Source organism: Ceratotherium simum, chromosome 16 (assembly GCF_057802395.1).
Source record: "Ceratotherium simum simum isolate JZ-2026a chromosome 16, ASM5780239v1, whole genome shotgun sequence".
NCBI lineage: Eukaryota > Metazoa > Chordata > Mammalia > Perissodactyla > Rhinocerotidae > Ceratotherium > Ceratotherium simum.
This window is the reverse complement of record NC_141915.1, coordinates 27,246,433-27,274,258: the sequence shown is the minus strand read 5'-3', so window position 1 is coordinate 27,274,258 and position 27,826 is coordinate 27,246,433. Positions and strand designations below refer to the sequence as shown.

At 52.5% G+C, this 27,826-nt stretch overlaps 1 protein-coding gene across 1 annotated transcript; it reads right to left on the bottom strand.

Annotated features, from left to right (window-relative positions):
* Positions 1–313: 313 nt before the first annotated feature.
* Positions 314–26,757, bottom strand: TBX4 (T-box transcription factor 4). The gene is made up of 8 exons (XM_004434809.3): positions 26,569–26,757; positions 25,631–25,725; positions 17,214–17,333; positions 15,769–15,916; positions 5,346–5,498; positions 3,980–4,068; positions 3,621–3,856; positions 314–1,272 (listed from the first exon to the last, which is right to left on the bottom strand). The coding sequence occupies exons 1-8, from the start codon at positions 26,755–26,757 to the stop codon at positions 653–655; spliced, it is 1,650 nt and encodes a 549-aa protein (XP_004434866.1). The 3' UTR covers positions 314–652.
* Between the last annotated feature and the right edge of the window lie 1,069 nt (positions 26,758–27,826).

Below are 27,826 nucleotides of genomic sequence, written 5' to 3'. Positions count from 1 at the left end.
GGTGGCACTTAGCACATGACCCTCTCTGAAAGTCAGAACTCAGAGTTCCAGGGATCAATTTCCAGGTCACTCACTGAGCAGTCAGCTCTACTCTCAGAGAGCGCTTTGTGGCTTAGCTGAGCCCACCTCTCACGTAGTCTCACAGAATCTCCAGAAGCCGAAAGAGTGGGCCTCCTGCTCCCATAACAAGATTCTCAGCTCCCCTTGCAAACAGAAGGCCAGGAACTCTAAGATGTGCACAGAGCCCACCGGCCCCAGCAATGAGAGTCTTCCCCCAACTTTCCCTGTGGGAGAGACCTCACCACCTGGCCCCTGAGTAAATCAAGATTATATTATAAAAACCTCTAAATAACTCACATGAACTCTCCACTCCATCCCACCCAAGGGCATGTCAAGAGATGTCAGATAACAATGGATCCGGGTCCTGCAGCTGAAATCACTTCTTAGATAATTGTGGTTTTTTTCCGTGTCATGGCCTCAACTGTATGTCAGAAGATAGATGCTCTCCAAATACACAAACACACACACGCACACACACACAAACACACACCACCCTTTGAAATACCTTCCTGTGTTTCTTGGTAGTGCAGGCCACCCACAGAGGTTAATACTGGATTAACATGGTCCTGGGGCTGTTGAGGAGACATGGGAGTCATCCGTCAGTCCAGTTCTCTACAGTCCCCATTCCTGAATGATACTGTAGGGAAGCTTCCCGGGACAAGGAGAAGCTTTGAGAGTAGAGAAACTCATTGGCAGCATTCAAGTGTGGAGAGGGCGGCTTCCTCTCACACACTGCAGGGAGGCCGCGCTCCCTTGGGAATGAGGTGGTGGGCCCCCGCTCTCGGACCTGAGACTGTGAGAGCTGATTGTAGACACTGAAGTGGGTGTTTCCTGGTGGCTGGGAGCTCTGAGCAGAGATAGTAGGCAGCCGAGGCATCATAGTGGTGGCAGTGAAGTGCGTGGGGAAGGACTGGTAAGGCACAGTCTCCATTGTCTGAACGCTGTAGCTTGTGTATGGTGAGACTGACGTCCACATGTTACAGCTCAGCGGGGGCGGGGGCAAGTCATCCACCCCAGACACCCCAGCAATCTCAGGCCCTGAACCTGAGTACATGCAGGCTTCTCTTGGGGTCACCTCACTGCAGTAGGAAGGGCTCAGCATCTGTTGGTCGTAGGGAGGGGGAGAACGGAAATAATGATCCTCTCCCACTGCAGAGGGAGCTTCCAGATAGGATCGCTTGCAGGGTAAGTCCAGGTGGCGGGTACTGTCTGCTGGAAGACAAAGAAACTTTCAGGAAGAGCCATTTCCACCAGCCCAGGGACCAGAAGACCCCTGTTGGATGCCAGGACAGCCTACTCTTGTCATTCAGGTCCTGCCCTTGTCCCATGTTGCCATGGCACTCCCTGAACCATTTTAATCAACTACAGCTTTTATAAGGTGGCAGCAGCCAAGAAGTGGTCAGATTATGGACATTGCTCAAAGGCCACGGGGGACACTACATCACTGGATACTGAGTGATGGGTTCAGCCAGGCAGCATACAGCTTTGATCCTTTGCCACTCTGACTCTTGGGGATGGTAAGAGGCCTTAATGTGCACTGGCATTCTTAGGCTAGACCCACCCTGGCCAAGGAAAGTGGAGACAATTGCCAGGCCAAACCAGGCCCAGAGGCCACATCTGTCTGAATTAGCCAGAAAATTAAAGCCACAATGTTTCTGCCTCAATCCTCAGCTCCCAGGAAGGCCTTAGCAAGCCAAAGTTACTCACAGGCATGTTCCTGTTGCTTTTAGAAAAAGGAAGTAAGCCCTACATGTATTCAAAGAAGTCCCATCAGTTTGTTATTACAGATTCCAACATAACAGTGTTTACAAAATTAAGAAATGGAGCTGATAATAAGTAAAGGGTGACTTGTACTTTTAAAGCTAAGCTGATGCTCTGTTTGGAGAAAGATGACATTGGCTGCCCCAAACCATGTATGTGTGTCTTTTAGCATCCTCAACCATGAGGGCTTGACTCTCTGGAGTGGCACATCCTCCCCTGGGATCCGGGGATGACCCAGGCCTGAGGCCTTGGGTGCAGCCCACTCAACAAACTTGAGAACACTTGTCCAGTGGCTTGTCTTGGCCTCCCTCCTCCTGTGTTCTCTAGGGATTCATTCTGAGAGCTGTGTGTGTACACAGGGCAAGGTGGCCTGGGAGAGGAGTGGGCCAAATTTAAAGGCCTGCACTTGCCTCTCCTCTCGCCCCCTCTGGAGGTATCTTCCCTGATGAGGAGGAACTTGCCCCCTCTCTCTTACCCAGCTCTCCTGTTCATCCCTCACTCATCCCTCCATTCCATCGTCTCTCCAAATTCCTCCTTTCTCTCAAGAGCACTAAGTTCTCAGACTTGGAAAGTGGCCCAGTCACTCTAGGCCAGGAGTGAGCAAACCTTTTCTGTAAAGGGCCAGATAGTAAACATTTTAGGCTTTGTGAGCCATATGGTATCTGTCACAACTACTCAACTCTGTTATCATCACATGAAGGCAGCCATAGACCATAGGTAAATAAATGCATATGGCTATGTTCCAATAAAACTTTATTTATGAATACTAAAATTTGAATTTCATATCATATTCACATATCATGAAATTGTCTTCTTTTGATTTTTTTCAACTATTTAAAAATGTAAAAACCATTTTGTTTGGCTCACAGGCCAAACAAAAACAGGCAGCAGGCCAGATTTGGTCCAAGGGCTACAGTTTGCTAACCCCTGCTCTAGGTCATTAGTTCTCATGGGATTGGTGCAAGGGATACTCAGAGCTCTGTCTGGCTGGTCCCTAGGAGCTGGGCTGAGAGAACATTCTAGATTGCAAGCAAAAGTCCCCAAACTCATTCCCAAGAGAATTTCAGTGGCCCTGTGCTGTCTTCCGGTGTGATAATACTATCATCCCTATTTTATAGATGGAGAAATGGAGACATGGTGCCAGAGCATGGATGTTCTGGTTCCCAGCTCAGGGCTCCTTTTCTTCACAAAGAAGCCAGCACAGACAGTTCTGATGCCTGTCTTCCTGGCTCCCAATCTAGATCCAGAAAAGTTCATTTCGACTCTCAAGAAGCCTTTGCAGATCCTGATACGATGATGTGGAGAGCCTGTACTCATGACTCTAGGTCATCCCTGTTTTAGAATTGAGGTTGCTTTGATAAATGACAGCCCCAATCCAAAAATCTCTGGACTGTGATGCTTCAGCCTCCTCCCACGCTTAGAGGCAGAGCCCATTGATTTTGTGTTGTCTGCCTACCCCATGGAGGCTCTCAAAGCAGTGGCTGCAAAACAACACCTGGAATTGGGGAGGGGTACAGTGTCTGGGGACACCAAGGCCACAAGCTCTGAGGATTCTGAAGGCTGCATTAAAAGCAAGAACCAACATCCCTGAACTGGGCCTGGCATGATCCCTAACCCTTCAGGCTCTCTCTGCCTGGCCATGCAAGTAACCAGGGGTGGGTGGGTGTGTGTGTGTGTGTGTGTGTGTGTGTGTGCAGATGTGTGCCCATGCATGCTCACATGTGTAGTGGGGAGTGTTTGTGGGGAGAGCTTCACCCTTCTTCTGACCCTCTAGGGCTTCTAGACCAGGAGAGAGCTACCTCGTCTTTTCAGGCAGTGATAGAAGAGGCTTGAGTCCCTCTGGGCTGGGAAGGTGTTGAGGGGAAGGTCCTGTGGCTCAGCCGCAGCAAACTGCATGTGAGCCCCATTCTCATACTGGTAGTGCTGGAGTGCCTGGTGGGCACCATGCAGGGGGCTGACGTCGGGCTTGGCCGAGAGCTGGGTGGAGACAAGTCTCTGCCTCATGATGCTTTTGGAGATCACAGGATATTCTTTGCTGGAGGGGTGAGGAGGACAGTCAGAGGGAGACAGGAAGAGAGTGAGCATACTTTGAGGGTTACCAAGTCCACGTGCCTGAACCCAGTCTGCTCACCCCACCCCCAGGCCAGGGCAGCCCCACCTCTGCAGTCGGGCCACACGCAGGTCACTGTCGTCACTGCCCCGGAATCCCTTGGCAAAAGGGTTGTTCTCAATTTTCAGCTGTGTGATCTGTCAGGAGAGGACACACAGTACAGTCGCTGGGGCAGAGGACTGGGCTGGCCTCCGGCCCTCCTGCCCTACCCCCAGCACATTCAGAACTCATGGCAAGGGCCGGCCCTGTGGCTTGGTGGTTAAGTGCGTGCGCTGCGATGCTGGTGGCCCGGGTTCGGATCCCGGGTGCGCATCGAGGCACCACTTCTCCGTTCATCCTGAGGCCGAGTCCCGCATACAGCAACTAGAAGGATGTGCAGCTACGACATACAACTATCCACTGGGGCTTTGGGGGGAAAAAATAAATAAATAAAATCTTTTAAAAGAACTCATGGCAAGGTCTGGGGAAGTTGCATACCCCAGCCCACAGCCAGCCAGGAATCTTGCTGGGTCTTCCTTGGCCTTGCCATTCACATTTGGCTTGTGGCTGGCTCTTATCCATTCTACTTGCTGCAGACCCTCCAATTCTGTCTCCTGCTCTCCTGCCCCACTGTGCACCCGGCTTCAGTCCCTCATCATTCTCTCCTGTGTACCCATAACAGCTTTCTGTCCACATCACCCCTGTCCAATGCAACTGCCACATCAGGTTCTAAGTGACCATTCTAAATGCAAACCTGACTCTGTCACTCTTCTGCCTAAAATCCACCACAGCCTATGGCCCTTCCCCGAGGACCCCACCCACCTCACTAGTCCCAGTGTGCACAGTGTGAAAAGTGCCCTGAGAAGGGTAGTGTGGGCAAAGGCAGAGAGGCAGGGGAGAGGGGTCCGGGCAGGGACTGGGAGGCAGTTTGGGACAGTTGGGCTGGGGAGAGCCAGTAGCAGGGCAGGAGGCCAGCCAGGACATCCCAGGCCCCTCTGACAGCAACCTGGGAAGTCTCCCTGCTACCACACAGCTGACAGTGCCCCTGGGCTCCTCTCCCCATTCCCTCCCCGTCTCTCTGCGGGCCAGAATCTGGCCTTTGAATCCCACCAGGGAAAAGAAGATTGTAGAATGAAGGCACCTAACAATCAAGCCACAGGGTAAGCTCCATGCTCCCGGTTTTTAGTTACCAACTTTGTCCATTCCCCAAAACAGAGACCATAAGTACTTTGTGTCAGAGATTTAGCATCTGGTATCCTTTCCTGCTCGTTATTTGATTTTTCACTGCTCTGAGGGACATCTCAGGTTCCTGAGGTCCCTGAGCTGGGCCTGCCTCAGCCTCACTGCATCTGAGGCTTCGCTTCCTGCCTTTCTGTAGTGGCACAGAAATGCCCAGTGGTAATCGTCGTGACGGGTCTGGGCGTTGAGGCTATACCTTGTGATTCTGGTAAGAGGTCACAGAGATGAAGGAAGTCTCTGGGAACACATGGGTGCAGAAGGCTGTGTTTTTGGAGCCAAAAGCATTGTTCTCATCAGCCTTCACGATGTGCAGCCGCGGCTGGTACTTGTGCATGGAGTTGAGGATGATCTGGAAGAGAAGGGTCTCATTCTAGATCCAGGTCCCCACCCTCTGGTCCTTGACCTCATTCAACTGACCCTGGGATGGCTTTCATTCTCCTAAAAGCCCAGGCTCCAGGGCCTGACTACCAGGACTGAGCCCAGAACAGCCCTAAAGCGCCCCCGTGAAGAATCAGGCCTCTGGGCCCCAACCTCAGCCCCCATGGTCCCCACTTAGCCTCTCTGCTCCAGCACTAACGCCTGGTCCCAGGACCTCCCTGAGGTTACAGATGGTCTCACTGTGGTAATAAAGAACTCAGGAAAAGTCCTTAAGAGTTTAAAAGTCCCCATGAACGCAGCACAGTGTAATAGGTGGAATTCTGCGTTGCAGACAAAAGCCCAGGGTGCCACGGACTCGCTGTATGACCTCAGGCAAGTCACTGACTTCCCTGAGCCTGTTTCATATCTGTAAAATGGGATTGTAATACAAACGTAGCTCCCTCAGGTTTCTCCCTCCAGGCTGGCTCTTCCTCTTGCTTCTCCCTCACCTTTTCTCCCCCTGCTCACTCCCTCCCCACCACTTCCGTGTTACCGCCTTTCCCAGAAATGCCTGCTGTGGGTGCTCAGCCCCCTCCTCTCACATTTGTCAGCAACAAAAGCAGCTTCCCAGCTTCCCAGCCCAGGGGTGTGCAGAATGGGGGCGGGGGGGGGGGGGATGCTGAGGAAAACGAAGCACTCTGAGCCTTTTCATCTAGGCACTCATTCATTCATTGATCCTTAGCATTCACAGAGGCCTGGGGAGTGGATGCTCAGCAGGGCACCCAGACGATTCCTGTCCTCAGCCCTGCCAGAGGCAGCTCGCAGCCTGGAGGGAAGCTCCATCATGGGCTAGAGTTCGAGCTAGAGGGTAGGAAACAAGCAAATTTCCTAAAATAATGCCAGAGAAGGCCAGAAGCCCCTGGCACCCACAGGCCCTTGAGGATGCCTGGGGCTGGGGAAGCAGGTCGTCCCAACAGACAAAGCCTACACGAAACGCCCAGGAGGCCCAGCCCCGGAGTCCCGGGAGTGACACACAGTAGTTGCCGCTCCAAACCTGCTTCATTCGGCTGCACCCCACGGTAGCGGCTGCATCATGTGCCATTAAAATGTATTTTTTATTGTTGACATTTGCCAGACGCCCTCCCCATTGGAGGCAGGACCAGGAATTTGGGGCATTTTATCAGCACCGCTGCTTTTGTTAACCCTTTGGCTCCTGTCCTGGCTGGGTGAGGCTGGCCCTCAGGGCCCGTTCCCCTCTGAGCTCCTTTCTCTCCACCTGGGAGTGCCCCATCCCTGGACTGGCCCTGCTGGCTCCCACCCTTCTAAGTTCCCAGGGACCAGGTCTGGTGCTAAAGCTTAGTGAAAGATTTAACCCCTGAGTGACCAGAGTGCTAACCGAAAGGCCAGAGCCAGGCTCTTCCATGGCAAGCCTGGGCAGAAGCCTTGGTCTGGAAAGGCTCTGCTCTCATCACACTCTGGGGACAGGGACGGCCCAGACAGCAGGCTCTGCTGAGGAAGCGAGCGGGTCAGGAGCCGGGCTACAGGCTCTGGCCTTCCCTGGGCTCCTCAGTCTGGCTAGGTAGCTCTGTCCAGCAGGAACTATCTTTTCTGCGCTGGCCACTTCCTGCTCAGCCCTCAGCGATAAACGTCGGGACCCTCTTGGGGCAAGTACAGAGCTCCCCAAACTCTAAATCAGGCCCTACAGCTGGGGACTCACTGCCCAACTGGGGGCCAGCCAGACAAAAAACTCAGAGTGAGACTGAAGGACACAAGTCCTGCCCAGGGAGGTCTCAATGGACATCCTTTTCCAGGAGCCTGGGAAGGGCCGCCTGGGGAGAGGAGCTGGGCCTTGTGGAACACCTCCCAGTCCCTTTAGTTTACTCTGTCACCCTGCACTGTTCCCCAATCTGCAGGAGCCAACAAAGGACCTAAGTTCCCAGAAGACCCAGCAACTGAGTACCTGGGAGGTGGCCTAGATGCCTCCAAGATTCCTATCTCTGCATCTTTGCACATGCAGTTCCCTCTGCTGTCTTGATCTTCCTTTCCCATTCTCTCTGACTTTCTAGGCCTATCGTCTCAAGGCCCAACTCTTCCAGTAAGCCTTCCCAGATCACTGGGGCCTGCTCTGAACTCCCAATTCTGAAACTTCCTCCCTGTGCACTGTCTACTTGGCTGTTGTGCTGCTTCCTAGTGGCTTCCTATTTTTTTCTTCCTATTTCAAGAGAAAGGGCCATTTCTTTTATTCCTTTTGTATCTCCAGGCTCCTTTACCCCATAACAGAAACTAGTAAGTACAAGGCAGGGTTACAGGAGTGGGAAGACCTGGGCCATGACCACAAACTCTCTGTCCCCTCCTCTCTTGTCTTTTTTTACTCACTAGAGACAAGATAACCTCTAAGGCATTTTTCAGGTCAAAAATAGTGATTAAATATGTGTGTAGACAATCTTTCTGTGAGCACTCACATGTTCTAGCTCCCCGGCATGCAGGACTAGCACTGGGCACTCCGGCTCTCCTAGGGTGGGGGCACAATGGGAGAACACAGACAATGGGCTGACAGGACCCAAAACAGACTCCGCAGGCACTTGCACAGTGAGGCTGTGCTGTCCCTTAAGGACACTTTAGGACAAACAGCAGCACCCATACTGCTCTTCTGCCACCTGGGCAGTCACAGGCCATAATAGTCCAGCCAGAGCCCTGGGCATCGTCAGCTCTGCTTCTCCTCACTGTCACCCACCTCTAAGTCCAGCCAGTGACCAAGTCCTGTGACTCCATCTGTAAAACAAAAGCCTCTCCATTCCTGCCGTGGGCCCTGTTCAGGCCCCACCATCTCTTGCTGGGTTTTGAGACAGCCTCCTCCCTGTCACCATCTCCTTCCTCTCCATTTACACCTGCTACACATCAGATCAGGTCACTCCCCTGCTTAGAACCTTCTGGTTCATCCAGGAAGATGGTACACTGCTTGAAAGCAGGGTTCTTTATATTTCATTTTCTTGCTTCCCATGTTTCCCCACCACTCCTGCCAGTATTTAGGGCTCAATAAATGTCTTATATTCATAATGCCACCTTTGATGGTCCTCTTGCCCCTTGAGATAAAGGCCAAACTCCTTAGCCCATCAGACAAGGTTCTTGATGACTGGAGTGGAGAGATTGCCAAACATACCTTCTAGGGGAGAGAACCAGACAGGCTGGCGGGGAAACCTGGGAAGAGAGAAATTGCCAGACCTGCAGAGGCAGGTAGGAGCCACTAGGAGAGTGCATTCCCAGCCACAGAGAAGTCAAGAAGGACCCAGAAAGCTTCTATGGCTCTCTGCTCACCAGCTGCAAGTCTTGAGCAAGCTCTTCCTCTCCAGTCATTAGGGTCCCCATCTGTAAAGTGAAGCCTTTGACTAAGTAGTCCCAAACATCCCACCTGACTCTGATAGTCTGAAACCTGGACAAGTGTCTGGAAGAAAGTCCCACCCATTGATCCAAAGCAAATATAAACTGGAGTCTGAGTCCCATTGGCCTGGGAGAATGTGAAACCAACTCAGTGACTCACACACCTGGCTGTATTCGGAAGTTCCTCAGGCACTACATTAAACTACTTTGCCAGAGTCTCACATTTATATTTGTTGCAGAGTATGTTGGGCCAAACAGGCCAGCCACATCACCAAACCCCACTACATGACTGGTCCCGTCATCGTCATTGTTTTACAGAAACGGGATTCATTATGTTCTGGCTACAATTCAGATGCCTGTTCTATTTTAGCGATTGCAATAGTGCCAAACATCCATCTCCTCAAGAGATCACCATAGTGTGCTTCGCCAATGAGGCCCACATTTATCTACATTAGAATCACAGAACATTAGGGCATGGAGAGGCAGACCTTAGAGATCATTCTAGTCCAATCTCCTAATTTTACAGATGAGGAACAGGAGGCTTGTAGTGGGAACAAGACTTGCCCAAGGACGCACAGCTGGTTGGAGACAGAACCCTGAGAAGATTCCAGATGGCCTCTGAGAGAGCACATGCTGCTCTCAACAACAAGCTCAGTAATTAATGATAAGGTGTCAACCAAACACTGTAAGGGACAAGGATTCACTAGGCCCTATTTTCCATCATAGAATACAGTGTATCTGGATGCTAGCCATACAACAAACATGCCTAATGTCTATTTTATCATATATTAAAACCAGATTTTCCCCTGCATCATGGTTTCACTTTCCAAGACTACCTTCTCCATCATCCTTCTTACCCTCTCCAGCTCTGCAAAGAGATTAGGACAGAGATAGGAGCTGCAGCTTAAAAAAAAAAGAATGAAGAAACTGAGACCCAGAGAGGTAAGTGATTGGCCCAAAGAAAATCCAAACTAGAACTGAGTCAGGCAGCCCATTAGCCGACTCAAGAGGCCTTGGCCAGATAGGCCTTAGGCCTCACTCCCCGGGCAGCAACCCAGGGGCCCAGAAACCTTCCTGCCTTCTCTCACAGTCACAACAAGAAGAGCCAATGTTTACTGAGCATATCTTATGTGTCAGGCGCTGTGTTGAGTATTCTACACACATCATATAATTAATCTTTACAGCATCCCTGTAAAGTAGGCATTATTATTGGCCCCATTTTAACAGAGGAGGGACTGAGCCTCAGGGAGGTGAAGGCATTCGCCTAACCTCAGACAGCCGCTGGGAGACACAGCCATAATTGGTACCAATTTCTGAGCCTGAGCTCATACCTGTACCTAGCTGAGGAGGGCTGGGCCTGATCCAGAGTTCTGTGGGGCATCTATATCTCCCAAAGCACCCATCAAGGGCTTGGCACAATGTCAGGACTCAGAAAATGTGGGAGAAAAAGAGCATAAGAGGGAGATCAATAGTTCTGGGTTCCCACTGGCAAGTTGACAGCATAGGCTTTGGGGACACATCAGCCCCTGGCAGAGGAAGTGCCTTCTCTGGCTAAATACGACCCCTTCACTCATCCCCTTACTGCTAATAGCACCCACTGTTCTGCCAGACACAGGGCCAGGCACTAAAACACAATGGTGATGAAAAACCTCATGGTTTCCTATCCAGTGGAGAAGTCACACAGTAATCCAAAATCAAGCAAAAATAGTGGTGAAAAAATGTAGTGGTAGAAAGACTACATTTATGATAGTGAGAAACAAGATGAAATACTGAACAAGAAATGTGTAAGAGCTTACAAAGAAAACTTGAATATGCTTTTGAAGGACAAAAAGCAGACTTCAGCAAAGAGAAAGGCATTCCTATCAATCTTCCCTCAGCAAATTCATAATTTAAAGTGATTCTAATAAAAATACAAATAAGTTTCTTTCTCAACATTACAAGCTGATTCTAAAGTTCATATGAAAAAATACACAAGACCAGCCAAGAAAATCCTGAAAAAGAAGAGCAGTGGGGGAGACCAGCCTTGCCAGACACTAACACCTATTATGAAGTCTCAACAGTTACAGCCCCGGCCCATGAACAGCCATAACTCATGTGGGGATTTAGTGTACAGAAACAAGGCATCCTAAAACAGGGAGGAAAGGGGACTAGTCAATTATTGGTATTGGGACAACTGGATGGCTCTCAAGAAAAAAAAGTTGGATTCACACTTCATATCAAATGCCAGAATAAATTCCAAAAGGATCAATGGTTTAAATGTAAAAATAAATCCATAAAATACTAGAAGAAAACATAAGAAAATTCCCTTATAACTAGGGAGTGGACAAGGGCTTTCAATTACTCAAAATTCAGAATCCATAAAGAAAAGACCAATACATTCAATCAAAAACTTCTGTGTAGGAATATCACTATAGACAAAATCAAAAGACAAATGACAAACTGGGAAAACACGTATAATTCATATCACAGATAGGAGCTAAATCTTCCCAATTTATAGAAGCTCTTAGAATTTATAAGTGATCAAAAATCTAAGAGAAAAATGAGCAAAGGATCAGGACAGCAGTTCACAGAAGAGGAAATACACGTAAAAAAGATCCTTAACCTCACCCATAATATAGGAAATACAAATTAAACTGATAGCTATATTTCACCTACCAGATTGACAAAAATCCAAAACTTTGCTCTCCCATCATATTGGGGAGGCTACAGTGATGGTGGGAATATACATCAGGGCAACCCCAGTGGAGGACACAGATACAGATTACAAATCCAAATACCCTTTGAACAGGCAATTTATTGCACAGATAGACCTGGCACAGGTGTAAAGCGACATACCTACAAGCTTAATTGAAAGAGCAAACTATAGGAAAGCATCTAATTCCTTCAATAAGGATGGCTATGTAATTTATGGAGCAATCATGCGACGAAATTCTATGCAGCTATGAAAAAGGAACAAGGAAGCTCAACATGAATGGAATGATCTCCATGATACACTAAGTTTACCAAGCAAGGTGCAAAAAGTGTTTATAGTATGCTATCTTTTTGCATATAAAAGAAGGGATTTGAGATTCTATACTCTGCTTGTATGTATATGCAAAAAGACATTAGTAACAGTGGTTCCCTGTGGCCAGGGTTGGAAGAAACTGGGTAAATGGGGAACCAGTGGAGGGAGACGTCTCGTTGACATTTTTATTTATTCATTGATTTATTTTTAAACTATGTGAACGTATTTCCTATTCAAGAACAAATCTGACAAATAAGTATAAAATTCTAACTGTAGTAAATACTAGGATGGAAAGGTGCATGGTGCTCTGAGAGCATATAATGGGGACCCTGAACTGTCTCCCTGAAGACGTGGCATTTGAACTTGGATCTCAAGGCTCAGGAGTAACTAACCAGCTGAAGAGGCATGTGGCCGGAGGAGGAAGTAGCACATTGAGGGGACTATGCATGTGCCACTTTGTGGCCAAGGAGCTGCAGCCCACACCCCCAGCCGGGGGCTCACGCAGCCTCTGGGACTGTTAGACACACTATGTCAGAAATCATAAACTGACCTTCCTCCTCAGCAATCTGGAGTCCTGAGACACAAGAGGTAGTGAAGATGGCCATCCCTTTCACACACACACACACACACACACACACACACACAAACACACACACGGCCCACTGCAGCCATCCCCTCTCTGCCTCCAGATCAAGAGAAAAGTAAGAACCATGGGCCGGCCATCTCCGTGTCCTGCCACAAGATGCAGGCCCTACCCCACTGAGGTCCTCCTCAACTTCCCAAAGCAGCTTCTCTTTCCATCACATGGTCGCCTGGCACAGGACCCTCCTGGGGGTGGGACGGAGGTGACAAGTAGAAGGGGAAGATGGGCAGGCAGCCTCTGTAGCCAGAAGAACCACAGGAGTGGAGTTGAACTGGGACTGTAAGGAGGCAGCTCCGTCCTCCCCTAGCCCCCTGATCCTTTCTTCCCTGCTGCCTGCCCGTCCTCTGGCCTTGGGCTTGCTCCCAGAACCCAGTGGTCATACCCTGAACCTACCTCTCAAGAATAGAGGGCTTTCCTGGATTCACAGCAAAAACCCACAAGGAGTTTTCTAGTCAGAACCCAGTCCTGTCTTTTCGGAATATGTGGCCATGTGGTCTGAGGGGTCCATGTTCCAGGGCCCCACCTGCCATGTAGGACAGGCTGCCAGGCCCAAGCCCTCATCTGGACCCTGGACCCTTCTCCTGTGGGAAGGCTGCAAATGGGAGGCAGCTGCTAAAGTCCCTGAGATACTGAGAGACCCAAGGGAAAAGTCCCAAGTCCATTTGGCTGGAGAAAGTTCCTTGAGGTCTGGAAGCTTTTAGGGAAATTGGAAATGTGGAGGTGAGTTGTACAGAAGGAAGGGTTTCTTGGGGGCAAGTTCACAATACAAGATGGCTCTTTCCCAGGCTCCTCCACTGAGAAGCCAAGAAGAGTGACTTGGAGAGCTCACCACTCCCACTGGCACAGGCAAAGGAGGCAGAAAGCCAAGGTCCAAACGGGCCACTTTGCCCTGATATGTCTAGGAAGTTAGCTCATCCTCCACAGCCCTTGCCTGCATGGTCAAAGGCTGCTCCCTCTCCAGTGATACTCCAAATAGCTGAAGACATGACAGCTCAAGCCCTGGGTACAGAAAGACAGGCGGAGAAGCCAAAAGAGTGCCTGACTAGAAATCAGAAGGCATGAGTCCAAGCACTGCTCCTTTACTCCCAGCTTCTGAGACCATCACCTCATCTCCCTGAGCCCTGCCACCCCACAGCGGGTGTTGTAACCAGTTAACTGCACATGCTGGGTAAATGTGGGGATAGGGGAGAAGGAAGATGCTTGGCATCCCAACCCTCCGGGGAGAAAGCAGAGTTAGTATGGGGAATACCCCTATTGCCAAGGAGAGGTGAGCCCCTGGCTGGGATGGCAAGTGTAGCCAGGGGAACCCTCAACATCACAAGCTCATCAAGCAGCCCACTGGCCCAGACTCAAGACTACATGGAGGGTTATTGCAAACCCCTCACAGACCCCAGGAGAGCCAACAAAGAGGTAAGCCAGGCTGGGAAAATCTACTGCTGGGCTATGAAGGCCAGGCCTCTTTCTCACATCCTAAAAAGCCCAGCTTTTCAACCACTTGACTCCCTCCCATGTCACTTTCTGCAGGAGTTAGGGAGGTGGAAGTGTCCTCTGAGGCAGCCCTGCAGCTGAGAACCATGATAGCAAGCTGTGCATCCAAGATTCTTGCCAGAGCTTTCGTCTCCTCTGAGTGGAATCTGACCACTCACCTAAACATCCAGCTCCTGCCAAGCTCTGTGCTCACCCCAGTGGTCTGCCCCATGAGGTCTGCTGTGTGTGCAGTTGTGGGCAGAGACATGCCTGCCAGCTTGGTTCCCCGCCTCCCACCACAGAGGCTCTCGCTAACCTTTCGAGGTTGGCGCCACAGCCTGGCCAAGCAGAGGAGGCCAGGTAGGAGCTGACCGGGAGCAAAGTCTTGCTGAGGATGTTGCCCAGTAAGGCCTAGGAGGCCCCTTTGCCCCTTAGTTAAAAGGTCCTGTGCTCTGGGAGGTTGGGGCTTGGTTGACGCTTCCCACTGGATCGGTGACTAATCTTTGCCCACATGAGAGGTGGGGGCTGCACGAGTACATGCCACTGTGCACACCTACATGTCTCTGCCACACACCCAACAGCATCTGCCTGCCCTGCATGGGAAAACCCATGCTGCTTGCAAAACAGATAAGTCAGGAGTTAATTATGTTAATTAAGCATTCTCCTAGTTGCTTGTTTATACATCACCAACGACTCAGAAGAGAACTGAACAGACTCAGAAAATTAGAACTAAGAGCTGCTTGCCAGTTACATACCAATCAATCAGAAATGAAGCATCGCTGGCATTTTCCATGAGGAACTATGATTCACAGAATTCTGATTTGCCCACAGCTCCCCAGAAATAGAAGTAAGGCATAAAAGAGGCACATACCTGCACACCCCCCACCCCTGCTTCCCCCACCACCATCCACACCCTGAGTGCTATGTGTGCAGCCCTGGGAACGGCATCCAGGAGCCTCTACTGCACCCACGCTCCACCCCACCCCAGGGAAACCATGGGTAGCCTAGAGGGTGGGGGCTGTGCCCTAGCAGATAATACCAGGTCCCCAGGCTTCTGTTTGCCACATACTTGACCTAAACATTTCCACATAAAAAGCTTTTAGTGGGCCTGCCAGGGCCAGATGGGGAAAGAATGAGCCTCAGCAGCCTGGATGGGGCGTCAGCAGCAGCATCCCTGGGGCTCTCTCTTGTGAGAGCCAGGTCCCAGGCAAGGCCAGGAAGGAGCTGACACAGGAGCCAGAGCAAAGCCTTCCCTTCCAGAGGGCAGGCAGCTGCCAGGCCAGGCAGACGTACACGCCAAAGAGAGGCTTCAGAACTCATCAGTGACTCTTTCCTAAGAAGGTTTACTTGTCTTATGCTCCAGCAAGGCCAAATTTGGGGAAACCGAAGCTGAGAGATTTGGTCCATCATCGTTGTCTTCGTCAGAGTTGCCATTTATTTAGAGCCTCTATGTGCAAGGTGCTTCATGCATATTGTCTCATTTAATTTCACAACCATGAAAGGTACATATGGTCATCTCCATTTCCTACACAAGGAAACTAAGGCTCAAAAAGACTAAGAAACTTGCCCAAAGTTACCCAGCTAGTATGTGCTGGGGGAAGAATGTACAGCTGTGGGACTCAGACCCTGTGCTCCTTCCACAAACTGGCCCTGTGAGTGCCAAACCCTGGAGGTGGATCCCGAGAGTGGATTCTCCAGATCCCCCCCCCACCCACTCCACCCCAACACTGCCTCAGGACTCCCCTCAAGGCCAGGCAGCCCCATTCTTACATGGCCGAAGGGGTCCAGGTGGTTGTTTGTCAGCTTCAGCTTCTGGAAAGAGACCAGCTGCCGCATCCAGTGGGCCCCAGTGGCAGGAGAATCTGGATGGACATAGAGCCTTCCTGGCATCGCGGGCTCAGCCTTCCCCGCCACCATCCTGCCAACAGAGCCACAGCAGTTGATTACCCTCGGTCTGGGGAAGCCCAGATCCCCTGTCCTCTCTGAAAACCAATTGCCATAGATCTGAGGAAAAATCACTGCTGGTCCTGAAACACTGTCAGTTTAGGACTTTGGGGGTAGGAGTGAGGGACAGAGGAGAGAGTGTTGAGGAGGGGAGAGCAATTCTGAACCTCGTTTATTTTACTGTAGTGGAGAGAGAAAGGGAGATTACAGAGAAATGTGATTATTTACTTGAAGGAGTGGAGCCAATCACAACTATATTGTGGGGAGATTTAGGATCTTCCGTGTATGTGTTATATTTACAATTTTAAAATGTTATAAATTATATGTTTTGGAGGGAGCTTCTCAGAGGACCTAGACAATTTTCAATTTGCTTGCCCCAAAATCAATGGTAAGAAACTAATTGGTAGCTGTCCCCTCAGTCAGAGCCTGCTCTGAGTGCTAATCCAGCCCAGAGAGCAAAGAAATAGAAACATGGCCCTTGGCAGAACCTGGCCACTGAATCCTGCCTCCTCAGCGCAACCTCTGCCGCCCTATTACCCACCCACCACAGAGCCCACGTCCTGGCCGCTGCTGACTCATTCGATCCCCCTCTCTCCTTGAGCACTGTTCTGGGCTTTGGGGGCAGACAGGGTACAGGTGGCCTCAGGAAAAGCAGCCCAGCGTTTATTACCCAGTCCAAGTTCAGTTTTGCCCTTCAACCCACCTGTTTCCCCCAGCCCCTTGCCAAAAGGCCTTATCACCCAACCACCAGGCAGCTGCCCACTCACTCTGGATGGTGGACACTCAGCTAAAGAGGGAGGGCTCTGCAGCCAGCCAAAGAGGAAGTGAGTGGAGAAACAGGAGGAGAGAGACACGACAGACCAGGTAACTGGATCCTAACCGTGGCATATCAAAGTCCCCCAAGAAAAGGGCTCCTGTCCTCCTCCCCAGTGCAGCACTGCCAGAGCCTAAATCCGCCCATTGTTGGTGCTCATCTGTCGCTCCACAGCACAGTCACCAATCCCGTTTGTCCACAGTTGTGGGGAGAGCACAGACCCTTGAAATCCACTAAACACCCAAATACTGCAGCTCACTTTGAGCCCCAGCCCCACCTGCAGCGGTGCGCAAACATCTGCCGACCCTGCAGTCTCTGGACTCTGCAGGCTGTGGACCTGGGCAATCCCTTGGACTAACTGGTGAGTCCCTAGACCAAACATCAGGTGGGAATGGGTGTGGTGAGTGGAAAGAGCAGCTGAAGGAAGGCAGGTGATGCAAGGGTCCCAGGTTCTTACCATTTGTTGTCACAGAACTTGTAGCGGTGGTCATCTGCAGGGACGATGTCAATCAGCAGGATGTACTTGGTCTTGGGGTTCATGCCTGTGACTTTTACCTTGTAGCTGGGGAACATCCTCCTGGGGGAAGCCAAGGGGTGAGGCAGAGGCGTGGACAGAGCACCATGAGAGATGGCACAGAGTGGGCGAGGGGGCAGAAGGCCTTAACAGGCACTCCCCCTTTAGCAAGAGGTGTCTGTGTGACCTTGTGTAAGTCACCTCCCTCTCTGGCCTCAGCCTCCCTCTGCACAAGGAGAAGACTGCACTAGCTACTCTCTCAGAGCCCCTGCAGCTGTCAGTCTGTGTGTCTGGAAAGAGGGTTTACATGATTTCCAAAATTCAATTCCTCCCCCACAGTCCCCTAAGATTGAGGCCTAGTGGTTGTGAGCAGCTAAAGCACAGAGACCTTGGTAAGGATCGTGAGGGATTTCAACACCAACCTGGCTGCATTAATTTCCCTCCTGTCCTTTGCTAGTCCATACACAATTAAAGTTCTGGGGTGCCATTACAGGGGGCCAGAGCAGAAGACCTGGAAGTCCTCAGCTGCTTCTAGAATCAATGAGATGTCTCCTCTGGGTCATGTCTCTGTGGAAACCCTCAGGCCTCAAACCAACTCATAGGAGACCAGGAAAGTGCTGCTAGGGTTTTGGATTCCTTCAGTGTGATTAGCAGAGATGTTTATCCCTGTGAACACCTCACCTTGGCCGGCGCACACTAACTGGGTATCAGGGGAGTTCAGTCTAGGAGCCTCGTGGAGAAGAGCATGGATTCTAGAACCACCCTGCCATGGTCCACAGCCTCGCCCCACCACTGACTGTGAGGCCTTGGGCAACTTGCTTGGATCTTTCTGTGCCTTGGCTTCCTTAGCTCTAAAGTGGGACAAGGAACTACCTTAGCCCTATCTCATAGGCTGCTGTGTGCATTAAACGAGTCCATTTATGACTATTACCACTGACCTCCACTGAGCTCCTCCCTCCACAAACCAGTGGTATGACCTACCTCTATGAAAGGGATTTGCCAAAAAACAGAAAGTCTTCCAGTTCCTGCAGCCCATACTGAGACTGTCCAGCACTCTGAGGCTCAGGGAACAGTCTAGAGAGGGGCTTCCCTAAACCCTTCAGCACGCGCACACACACACACACACACACACACACACATACATACAACACCATGTACACATACCTGCAGGGGCACAGCTCCCTCCCCTGGTCACCAGGTCCCTGACACTGAACTTCCCTAGAGGGGACAGACAGAACTCCCTCACAATCCTCCTTAGACACCCCTGCCCCCTCCTAGCTTATCTCCCACAAATGTTACAGAAGAGAGAAGCAGGATCCAAACCTAACAGCAGACACTAAGGGCACCGGAAACCAGCTCCTCTGAGCTGGGAGAGTGCCCAACCCGCCCACTCTGGGAAAGCCATCAGGTGGTCCTCTGCCCCTCACTAAGCCGAGAGACAGTATCGGGACCCTCAAGAGACACTGTCCTAGACACCTCAAACAGATGATTGGGTACCAGCTTACCTGGACAGGGCAGAGCTTCCAGAAGTGGTCAAGGCCTCCACAAGCCAGCAGACTCTACAGTAAGCCCAGGCCAGGACCCTGAGGTGGAGGGTTCAGTTCCACCTGGCCCAGCCCCCATGCCAGCCCCAGTCTGCGCACTTGCTCTCTTGCTAGAGGAAAGGCCCCCTGCAGTGGGCCAGGGATGTGGGAGGTGTGTGACCATGTGTACGCACAAGCGCATGTGCATGAGTTCACCGTGGAGTGCGCATGTGTGCATGTGTGCGTGCCTGGAGGGAGGAGGGAAGTTCTAGCTGCAAGTCTAGGGACTTATAAACCGTGTGGAAGAATTTGTCTCAGATGTCAATTGAAAGCATTTTCAAATGTCCACCCCACCCCCTCTCCAGGAATGGTGGAAGTGAGAGGGCTCAGGAACCCAATCCTGCCTCCTGCTCACCAGCCCCCTGCCCGGCCTGGGGGCACAGCTGGAGCCTGCACCACCCTCTTTCCTGGCCCATCCTCTCCCTCGGTGGCCTAAAGCTGAAGAGGAGGAGGGCAGCAGCTGCCTCACCTCCCCCCTTCCCTAGGGGAAGGCCAAGAATCCTGTCCCCTCCAGGCCACCATTTTGTAACTGCTACAGAAACAGCCACAAAATGGGGCAGCTCTGGCTGTGCTTGGGCTGGCCTGGCACCAGTGCCCTGCACTTAGCCTGTTTCCCTGTAATCACTCCAGGTGGCAACAGCAGAGGGCAGACATGGCTTCCTCCCAGGCCAGTGTCCACACAGGGGGGCAGGAGAAAATGGTTCTCTGTCACTTCGGCAGTCTTCACGACCTAGGCAGAGAGGGAGGTAAGGGGCCCTGTCCTTCCCCTTCTCCTCCCTATTACACGTCAACTCAGCAGCTAGGGAGGCCAGGCTGACACTGATTGCGCGCTTTTGAGAAGGGCTGTAAGGAGCTGGTGCTCAGCCTCCCAAGGCTGGAGCTAGTGCCCTGTGATCTGGCCTCTCCTGGAAGCTGACAGTAGACCAGATTCCTGACTGATAAGAGCCTCAGGGAGGTTTTGCGGGAGTGGGGCAAGGAAGTAAGGTATCTACTAGCCTCTGCCTCCCCTGCCCACCGATTCCCCTCTTCCTAGGGCAGAAGCCCTCAGAAGCTAGGAGTTAGGACAAGATATCTGGTCTGAATGGAGAGTTCGAAAGTCCTCTGCTTGGGGCTGAGGTGGCCCAGCTCAGTGAGCTCCACTTCCTTCATGGAAACAGATATCTCCATCTCTATTAGGCTGTCAGGGTGGATTGGCGACTGCTTCTGGGCTATGGAGAACACATGCTGTGGGGACCTGAGGCACTATCATTTCCCCACCTAGGGGGCTCCAGGAGGAGGAAGGGCCGGCCTGGTGTAGGGGAAAGGCTGAGTGTGAATGTGAAGCCCACGCTCCACCTACCCCATAGGCCTCCTGCCCAGCTGAGGGCATCTGCCCTTGGTTGCAGAGCGGGCTAAAGTTGGAGCCCAGAGGCCCGGCATGGGAGTGTTCAGCGGATTGCCATGACTCAGGCCACAGAGGCCAGGCTAGGGTTGACAGCTGTGACTTCCTCTGGACTCACCCTGCACTATAAAGGTCCTATATTGAAACCGATAAAATGCTGGAGTGAGGTGTGAATTGTTTAGGACATCAAAGGTACCTGAAAATCAACACCTATGGGGGAAATGAACAGCTCAGTGAAATGGGGAGAGAGGGCCAAGAAGGAAGGGAATGGACTCTGCGCGGCTACCAGTGCTGGCCACGAAGCCCTGGCTGCCTCTCCGGACACCCGGACACCCCGTGGTCCCCCAGCCTGCCCAGCTCTCTCTCCCCACCCTCTCCCGGCGCCCTGCAAGCCTTCTCTCCCCACCCTCTCCTCAAGCGCCCTCTCTCCACCCTCTCCCTGTGAGGACCCTCCCTTCTCCCCCACCCTCTCCCTGCGCCCCTCCGCACCCTCTCCGCCTGCCTTCTCTCTGCGGCCCTTGGCGCCTTGTCCGTGCTCTCCTAGCTCCCGCCCCTCTTTGGGGACCCGGACCCCCAGGCAGATGGGGCGCTCCCCGGCACACGCGGAAATGGCTCCGCCTGGGGAATAAACAAGCCGCCTGCCCCGCCGGCCCTGAGGAGATGAAAGCCGGGGTTTCTCCTCTGATCATGAAACAGGCTCTGAAAGGGTGCGGGGCTGGAGCCTTTATCTCCTTCATACTCGGAAATGGTTTTAGAATGAACTGCTAAGATAAGCTTCCTTGGACGTTTCTCGGTGTGGGAGGCTTGCGGGGCACGGCGCAAGGGTTTTGGGGCATTTTGATTTTAGCAGCAAACCCATAAATGCGAACTCGCTGCTGAAAGGGGACACGCAAGTTACAGCTGGGCTCAGAGAACCGAGGGGGCTCCCGGCTTCCAGCTCCGGGGCCAAATTCAAGATGCTAACCCACTCGCCCCCCACCAATCCTGCAAGCTTCTTTCCAGATTCTCTCCAGCTAGGGGGCCCCCAAACTCCAAACCCACAGCCGCCTCGACTTCCTCAGGGGGCCCAGGGACCCCACGAACAGCTGTATGTGCCTTTCCTTAAATGTAGGTGCAAAACCAAATCGAAGGGATAAGAAGTCTGAAGAGGAGTTTCAAGGAGGGAGTGGTGGTGATTGGGAGGGCACACAAGAGGGATTCTGGGGGCCGCTAATGTTCTGTTTCTTTATCTGGAGGGTGGTAACACAGGTGTGTTCATTTTATGAAAGTCCATAGAGCTGTACAATTAAGATTTGTTCACTTTTCTGCAGGAATGTTCCACTTCAATAAAACTGACATTAAAAATTATATATGTGTGTGCACGTATTAATATACACACACACACAGGCCATGGAGCCCGGAGTCTGAAAGGAACCGGCTGCAGGAAAAGGGTAGGGGTCCACAGAAAATCCCACCCGTCTTTCTATCCCTAGCGTCTGGGGGTCTAGAGGAAAGAATTCTGGGTATGTTGGGAGAAGGCCAGGGCCCAGCAAACCAAGGCTGAATTTAGAGGGCAGGGGTGGGAGGTGGGATACTGTTTCCACCTATGCTGAGACCTAACTTTTTGTAGCCAAGTGATTTCTGAGAGCACTGACAAAGCTACGCAATTTATTTCCACTTTTCTCACACACACACACACACATACACACACACAGAGTTTCTAATCCAATCAAAGCATTTTTAAGAAATATTTTCCCTGAGCTGGGGGGCAGGAATGAGGGTGTGTGGAATAGATGCTGTTTTGGAAGGTCAGTTGCTTCTCTTAGATTTTTTTTAAGACACTTCCTTCTGATAGACTTTTGCTTTCAGAAAATACTTTAGAAAGAGATCAAAGCACTCTCTCCCCAACCCACTTTCCCAGTGTCTTCAACCCTTACTTCTCTTATCACCCACGCCACTGGGCTCTGACGGTCTGTATACAGAATGAGGGCAATTGGCTTTGAAGCCCCGGATTAAGCCGGGCCAAATCCTTGCCTCAGAATAACAAACAATACAGGTTCAACAGGAGTTCTCATCGGTAGTTCATTTTTCAAACGCAAATTCACTGTCACTAACACAAGCAACATTGAACTCAACAGGCTATGAAGGCTGATAGTGGAGATTTATCTGGTGGCAAAACCATGACCTACAAGTAGAGCAGTCAGACAGTTAGGAAATTTTCATTTTTGGGAGGTTTATATTTAAATTTTTGTGGAGCTCACTTTTATCTGTGTTTGGGGGAAAATGCAGTTTCTCACATGTATCAAGCTTGGCAGGGATGTGAGGAGGCGGAGAGAGGGGTCTGCTCCCTGCAGTTACCAGCATAAACTCTCTGGGTGCAGGGGCTTGAGAGGGACAGAGACTGGCTGGGGAGAGTCTGGCTCCATTTTACACCTGACATCAGGGGTTTCTGAGCATTCAGAAACTGATGTCTTGCACTGTGGTTGGCATTTTATTCACCAGATCAAATTGTTTGAGAATTCAAAGTCACTATCCAATGAAGGGGACTAGTCTCTCCTTTGGCCGTCAGACCTTCAAGGGCTTAAGGCAATAGGCTTGTGACTCAAGGACTCAAACTGGCTTGAGAACATTCTTGCTTCTGTTCTCCAGGGCCTGCCCCTCCCTCAACCAGACAGCAATTATCATGTCCCTAACTAGCCAGGGTCTCTAGGGCAGAGGAACAACCCCACATTGAATGGGTCCCCTTAAATAAACAATCAAGGGAATTTCTCAAAATTGGGGTTTTGTTCTGGGGGTGGAGTATCATCTGCTTGGCTTTGTGTAGATCTGGCAACTGCCTAACTCTGCTTCTATCTACAGGAGCCAAGTGCCTTCTCTTCTCTGGGTCCAGGTTTTTTCGGTTCTCCTCCAGCTCTAGCAGTCTAGGAACCTATGATTCAAGGTTCAGGAGAAGGGTTCATGCATCTGCTGAGAATGGAAGTGTCCCAGGAAGGGTGCTAGTAGAGACACAAAGAGGAGAACAGGGAGAGAGGCTGGACTGGATGCTGAAGAGCCTCAAGCCCAAGCAAAGCACACTGCCTCCCAAGGCTGCCGGGAGGGAGCCGGTGAGGAGGAGGGAGACGCAGAGATTGGAGTGGTGAAAGTGGTCTCGGAAGTCAGTGGGCAGCTCTGCAGGAGGAGAAAGGGTCTGTGAGACCCTGGGGAGGGAGGATGAGGCTAATGACTTTCTTAAGGACTAGACCCGGTGCAAGGATAACTTTCTGCCAGAGAAACGAAAGACTGTGATAAATCCATAATTGGCCAACATCATCACAGCCATTTTTAAATTATTATCATCATTCCCTGAGGCCCATCCCTAAGCCTCCACTAGGATCAGGCACAAACATCTGCCTGAAGCGGGTCACCTCTGGAAGCGCGTGTGTGTGAGTGTGAGTGTGTGTGTGTGTAGTGTATGTGTTAGAAGGAGGGAGGGAGGAGGACCCACGCAGGTGCAGGAAACCCCACTGAGGAGAATCACAAATGCCTTTTGTTTAAAATGGCAGAGGCCAGGCATGCCCAAAGAACATGCTGGCCACTTATTTTCAAGAGACAAGGTTATTTCTGCCGCCTAAAAATGGAAATTCTGGATCTTTCTTTTTTCTTTCCTTCCCTACACCCCAACAGTGACAAGAAATAAATCCCTCCTCTTCACACCTGTAATCCACTCAACAATTTACCAAGTGCTGCTCACGTGATCCCCCGTTTGAGTCTCAGTAACCAAAAAAGGAAGGATGGCAGGTGGGTCTGTAGCCATCATCTCTGTTTTGCCCAACACTACGGAGCCATAGGAAGTTTAGGGACTTGTCCAAGTGCACTCAGCTAGTGAAAGGCAGGGCTTGTGACACCTGCCCCCCACCATTGTCCTCAATGACCGCTCCATGTGGCACCCTCTGCCAGGGCCCTCTAATGCATCCTCCTTCCCCAGCCCCAAAATGCAGTGAACTCAGGCCCTGACATCTCCCTGCTCCCTCCGCTGATAGAGGTCCCCTGTGGCCATGCCACCTCCCTGACTTAGGCAGAGGGTAGCCAAGTGCCCAGACCCCCACCCCCAACAAAACAAAGGAAACCTTGCAAGACTTGCCAGTGAGCAGACAGGAAGGACCACAGCACCCCTACACTACACACAGCAAACCGCCAGCTTTTTGTTTCCTTTGACTAGCCCACCATTCCCTAAGCAGTTCAGCAGAGTTCTCTAAAAAGTAGGAGAAAAATGCTGAGTGGACGCCAGACCTTTCTCTAATTATGATTATTATGAGCTAGCATTTATTCTGTGCTTACATGTGTCAGGAGCTGTGCTAAGTGCTCTACATACAACTGTATGAAGAAGGACCTGTTAGCTTACAGACAGAGATGAGGAGAGGGCGAGACCCTAAAGGACCTTGCCTGTGGGTTGCATAGACGAAAGTAGCTGAGCTGGAACTGGAAGCCCCTGCGGTCTGACTCCCAGATCCCTGGTCCTTGATGCTTCACCATCTTACTCCTCAGAAAACCCAATTATGGGACCACAGCCAGGCAAAGTGACATTTCACACCTAATCTGTCCCCTAGGGACCAAAATCAAGTGTGAGTACATGGAGGACCAAGGGTGGGGGGTTCCTGAACCTGAACTTCCCAGCTTCTCTGTCTGCAGCAATCTCCCTTCACCTGACAACCGCTCTCCTTGCCATTCCCGCCGCACCTGAGATGCGCAGCCCCAGAGACTCTCTCCCTCATGCCCAATCTGCCTCTTCCGCCTCTCAACCTCTCCTCTCGGTTCTCTCCCACAGACACCAGCGCATTTTAAAGATGTTTCCACTTTATAAATCATCCCTCTCTGGCAGCCACCAGAGAGCTGCTCCCCAAACAACACACACACAGGACCCAGCGGTGCCTTCCCTTCGGCCAGGGAGGGGGCTGGCAACAGAGAAGCAGCACCTGTGGGATGAGAGACTTGGGGTTCATGCTGCCACCGAAAAGTTACAAAAATAGGAAAACACGGTCCTGTCCCCTTCCTCTATCTGTTGAGGGGCATCCCCGGGGCCCCAGTCAATGCAATCCTGAGAAACCCAGAAGGTCCCCAGAAGGAGGAGGACAAAGCAGCCCCCCAGGGGGCCAAAAGTGCTGGAGCTGGGACCTCCAGCGCCGCAATCCTTATTTGCATTTCATTTGCATAGTGCTGCCCCTCCCCTCTTTCCATCCCGCGCGGCTCGGTGCTGGGCAGCTTCCCCGCAAGCTTCGCCAGCCTGTTGGAAGCTGTGGCAAGAAGTGGGGCTAAGGCCAGAGTGGCGGAAAGGACTCCGTCGTCCCCAGGCTGGAGACCGAGAGGACTGCTAAGGGAGCCCCTGGGGATCCCCATTGCTCCCACCCGTCATCCCCCAGAAGTAAAGCTCCCGCGCTGACCTGCCCGCCTTGGTGATGATCATCTCGGTGCCCGCCTCGTGGAACCTCTTCCAGAGCTCCTTCTCATGCAGGCCCACCTTGATGTTCTCGATGGTCTAGGGATGGGAGGGAGGGGGACTTATGTCGGCCTGGCCCACGACTCCACGTGGAGCCCTCAGAACGGAGAGCACAGACCCAAGGAACTATGCAGAACACTGCCAGCCCCGGGAGCCCACGCCTCGAGTTTTCGTTTCTCAAAATTATTCTGTAACATTGATGAATTTTAAAAAATTTAATCAGTGGCTGAAACACCCTCCTTCGGAGCTGCGCCTATAGATGGGCCCAGAGAGGACACATAAACTGACCGTGCCAGGGCAGATGACACACTCCTCCACAAACATCAACACTCCTCGTGGGCGGACGTGGCCACAGGCTTGCGGGCAGACGCACACACAGGAGGGACACACACACCTCCGGCCAGAAGCGCGCACCCGCAGACACTGCCTGCAGATCCAGGCCGAGTGCGTGCACGGCTGGATTCCGTTCACTGTGATCATCAGGTTATCACCGCGACCCGCTTGGTGACGTCTCCGTGGCCTCGGAGCTCTGCGGCGGCTCCCGCACGCACCTGGCCGGGGTCCGCTCTTCCCGCCCGGTCCCAGGCTTTCGCCCCTACCCTCTCAGGGTCGTCGGAGCTGGACCCTTGGCCGGGACTCGCTCCGCTGCCGCAGGGGTCCCTTCCCCCGCCTGTCCCAGATGAGCCCCGAGGGCTCCAAGTCGAAGAGGGACGAAAGGCAGAGAGAGAGAGCCCTGACCAGGGAAGCATGGACAGGCAGACGGTCCAGGACGCAGCCACGGTCTCCGGGAAGCGAGTCCTGCCCGCAGTGGATTGACAGACACAGGCGGCCCTGCAGACAGACCGACGCCCGACCTCTACCCGACGGCTGGCGTGGCCCTACCTGCTCGGCGGCGGCGGCGATGTCGATGCCCGGGCCCGGGGGGCTGCCGAGCGCGGCTCCGCTGAGGCCCGGCGCGGCCAGCGCGGGCTCGGGGACGCTGGCGGCGTTGGCGGCGCTGGCCTCGCCGAGCGCCGAGCCCGGGGCCCGGAAGGCCTCTTCGCTCTCCGACAGGCCCTTATCCTGCAGCATCTCCTGCGGGCACAGCACACACCGCGTCACCTGCCCAGCTCCACACTCGCCAGAGGTCCCGCAGCCCTCTCGAGCCGAGCCGGGAGGGCGCACGAGGACCCCGCCCCCTCCTGAGCTGGGGGAGGGAGAATATTCGGAGGGCAGGACCCTGGCTTCCTCCCTTTGGGTTCTGGACCCGGGAGGGTCTGCATGCGGTTCAAGGTCTGCCTGCCCCTGCGTGTGGGGTTGTGTGATGAGTAGGTCGGGGGGAAGGACCGCCCTCTCGGCATTGCCCCAGCAGCACCCCCAGTCCCTCCCTCCTGCTGGGCTCCAGTGGAGCCTGAGGCCTGGGCCATTTTCAGCTGTTCCCTAATAACTGAGGTCCAGCCTCACTCTTGGCCCAGGGCAGCCAGGACACTTCCGGGGCAGGGAGGAGAGGAGAGCCAGGCCAGGAAGGCAGGGCCCAGGCTGCTGGGGCTCCACACCTGCAGAGAGGGCCTAGAGCTGGGTGGCCCCTCAGGCTCCTGCTCACCCATCTGCCCTCACCCACTCCCTCAGACAGCAGTCAGGTGGAGACTTCCTGAACCAAAGGCTTTCACTCCTGCACATTCCCACTGCCACCCTGTGTGTCACCCACGCTGGGACACACATCCTCACATCCAGACACAGCACCCTCACACAGCCTCCTAGTCATCCAAGCAACCGCACTCTCCTAGGGCTGCTCTGATTCAGGCCCTAAACTCAGCCAGAGGCCGCCCCAGCCTTGCCCACACATTCACATTGGCTGGCTCGCTCACTCGCTCACTCACTCACATTTTAGCTCCAAAGGGCTCTGCTTTGGGGCAAAGGACCCAGACCCTTCCCAGCTAAGGACCAGGCCAGTTGGGTGGGTCCAGTTCACAGCCACAGCTACGCTTCCCCAAGTGTCCAGGGCTTTTCACCTGCCTGCCCATGCGCCTGCTCCCTTCTGGAGGCTGATCCTGGGGTATCAAGATGGGAGCTCAGCCTGCAAGGACCTGCCAGCCCTGCCTCCATCCTCGGTGCAACCCTGCATTATCTCTGCTGCTCCTTTCCACCTCCCCGCTCTTCT

Excerpts from the sequence above, each read along its gene's own strand:
- TBX4 (XM_004434809.3), bottom strand. The coding sequence starts at position 26,757 with ATGCTGCAGGATAAGGGCCTGTCGGAGAGCGAAGAGGCCTTCCGGGCC. Across the intron at positions 4,069-5,345 it reads CCTCTTACCAGAATCACAAG|ATCACACAGCTGAAAATTGA; the intron begins GTATAGCCTCAA and ends CTCTCCTGACAG. Across the intron at positions 1,273-3,620 it reads TCACTGCCTGAAAAGACGAG|CAGACAGTACCCGCCACCTG; the intron begins GTAGCTCTCTCC and ends TTTGTCTTCCAG.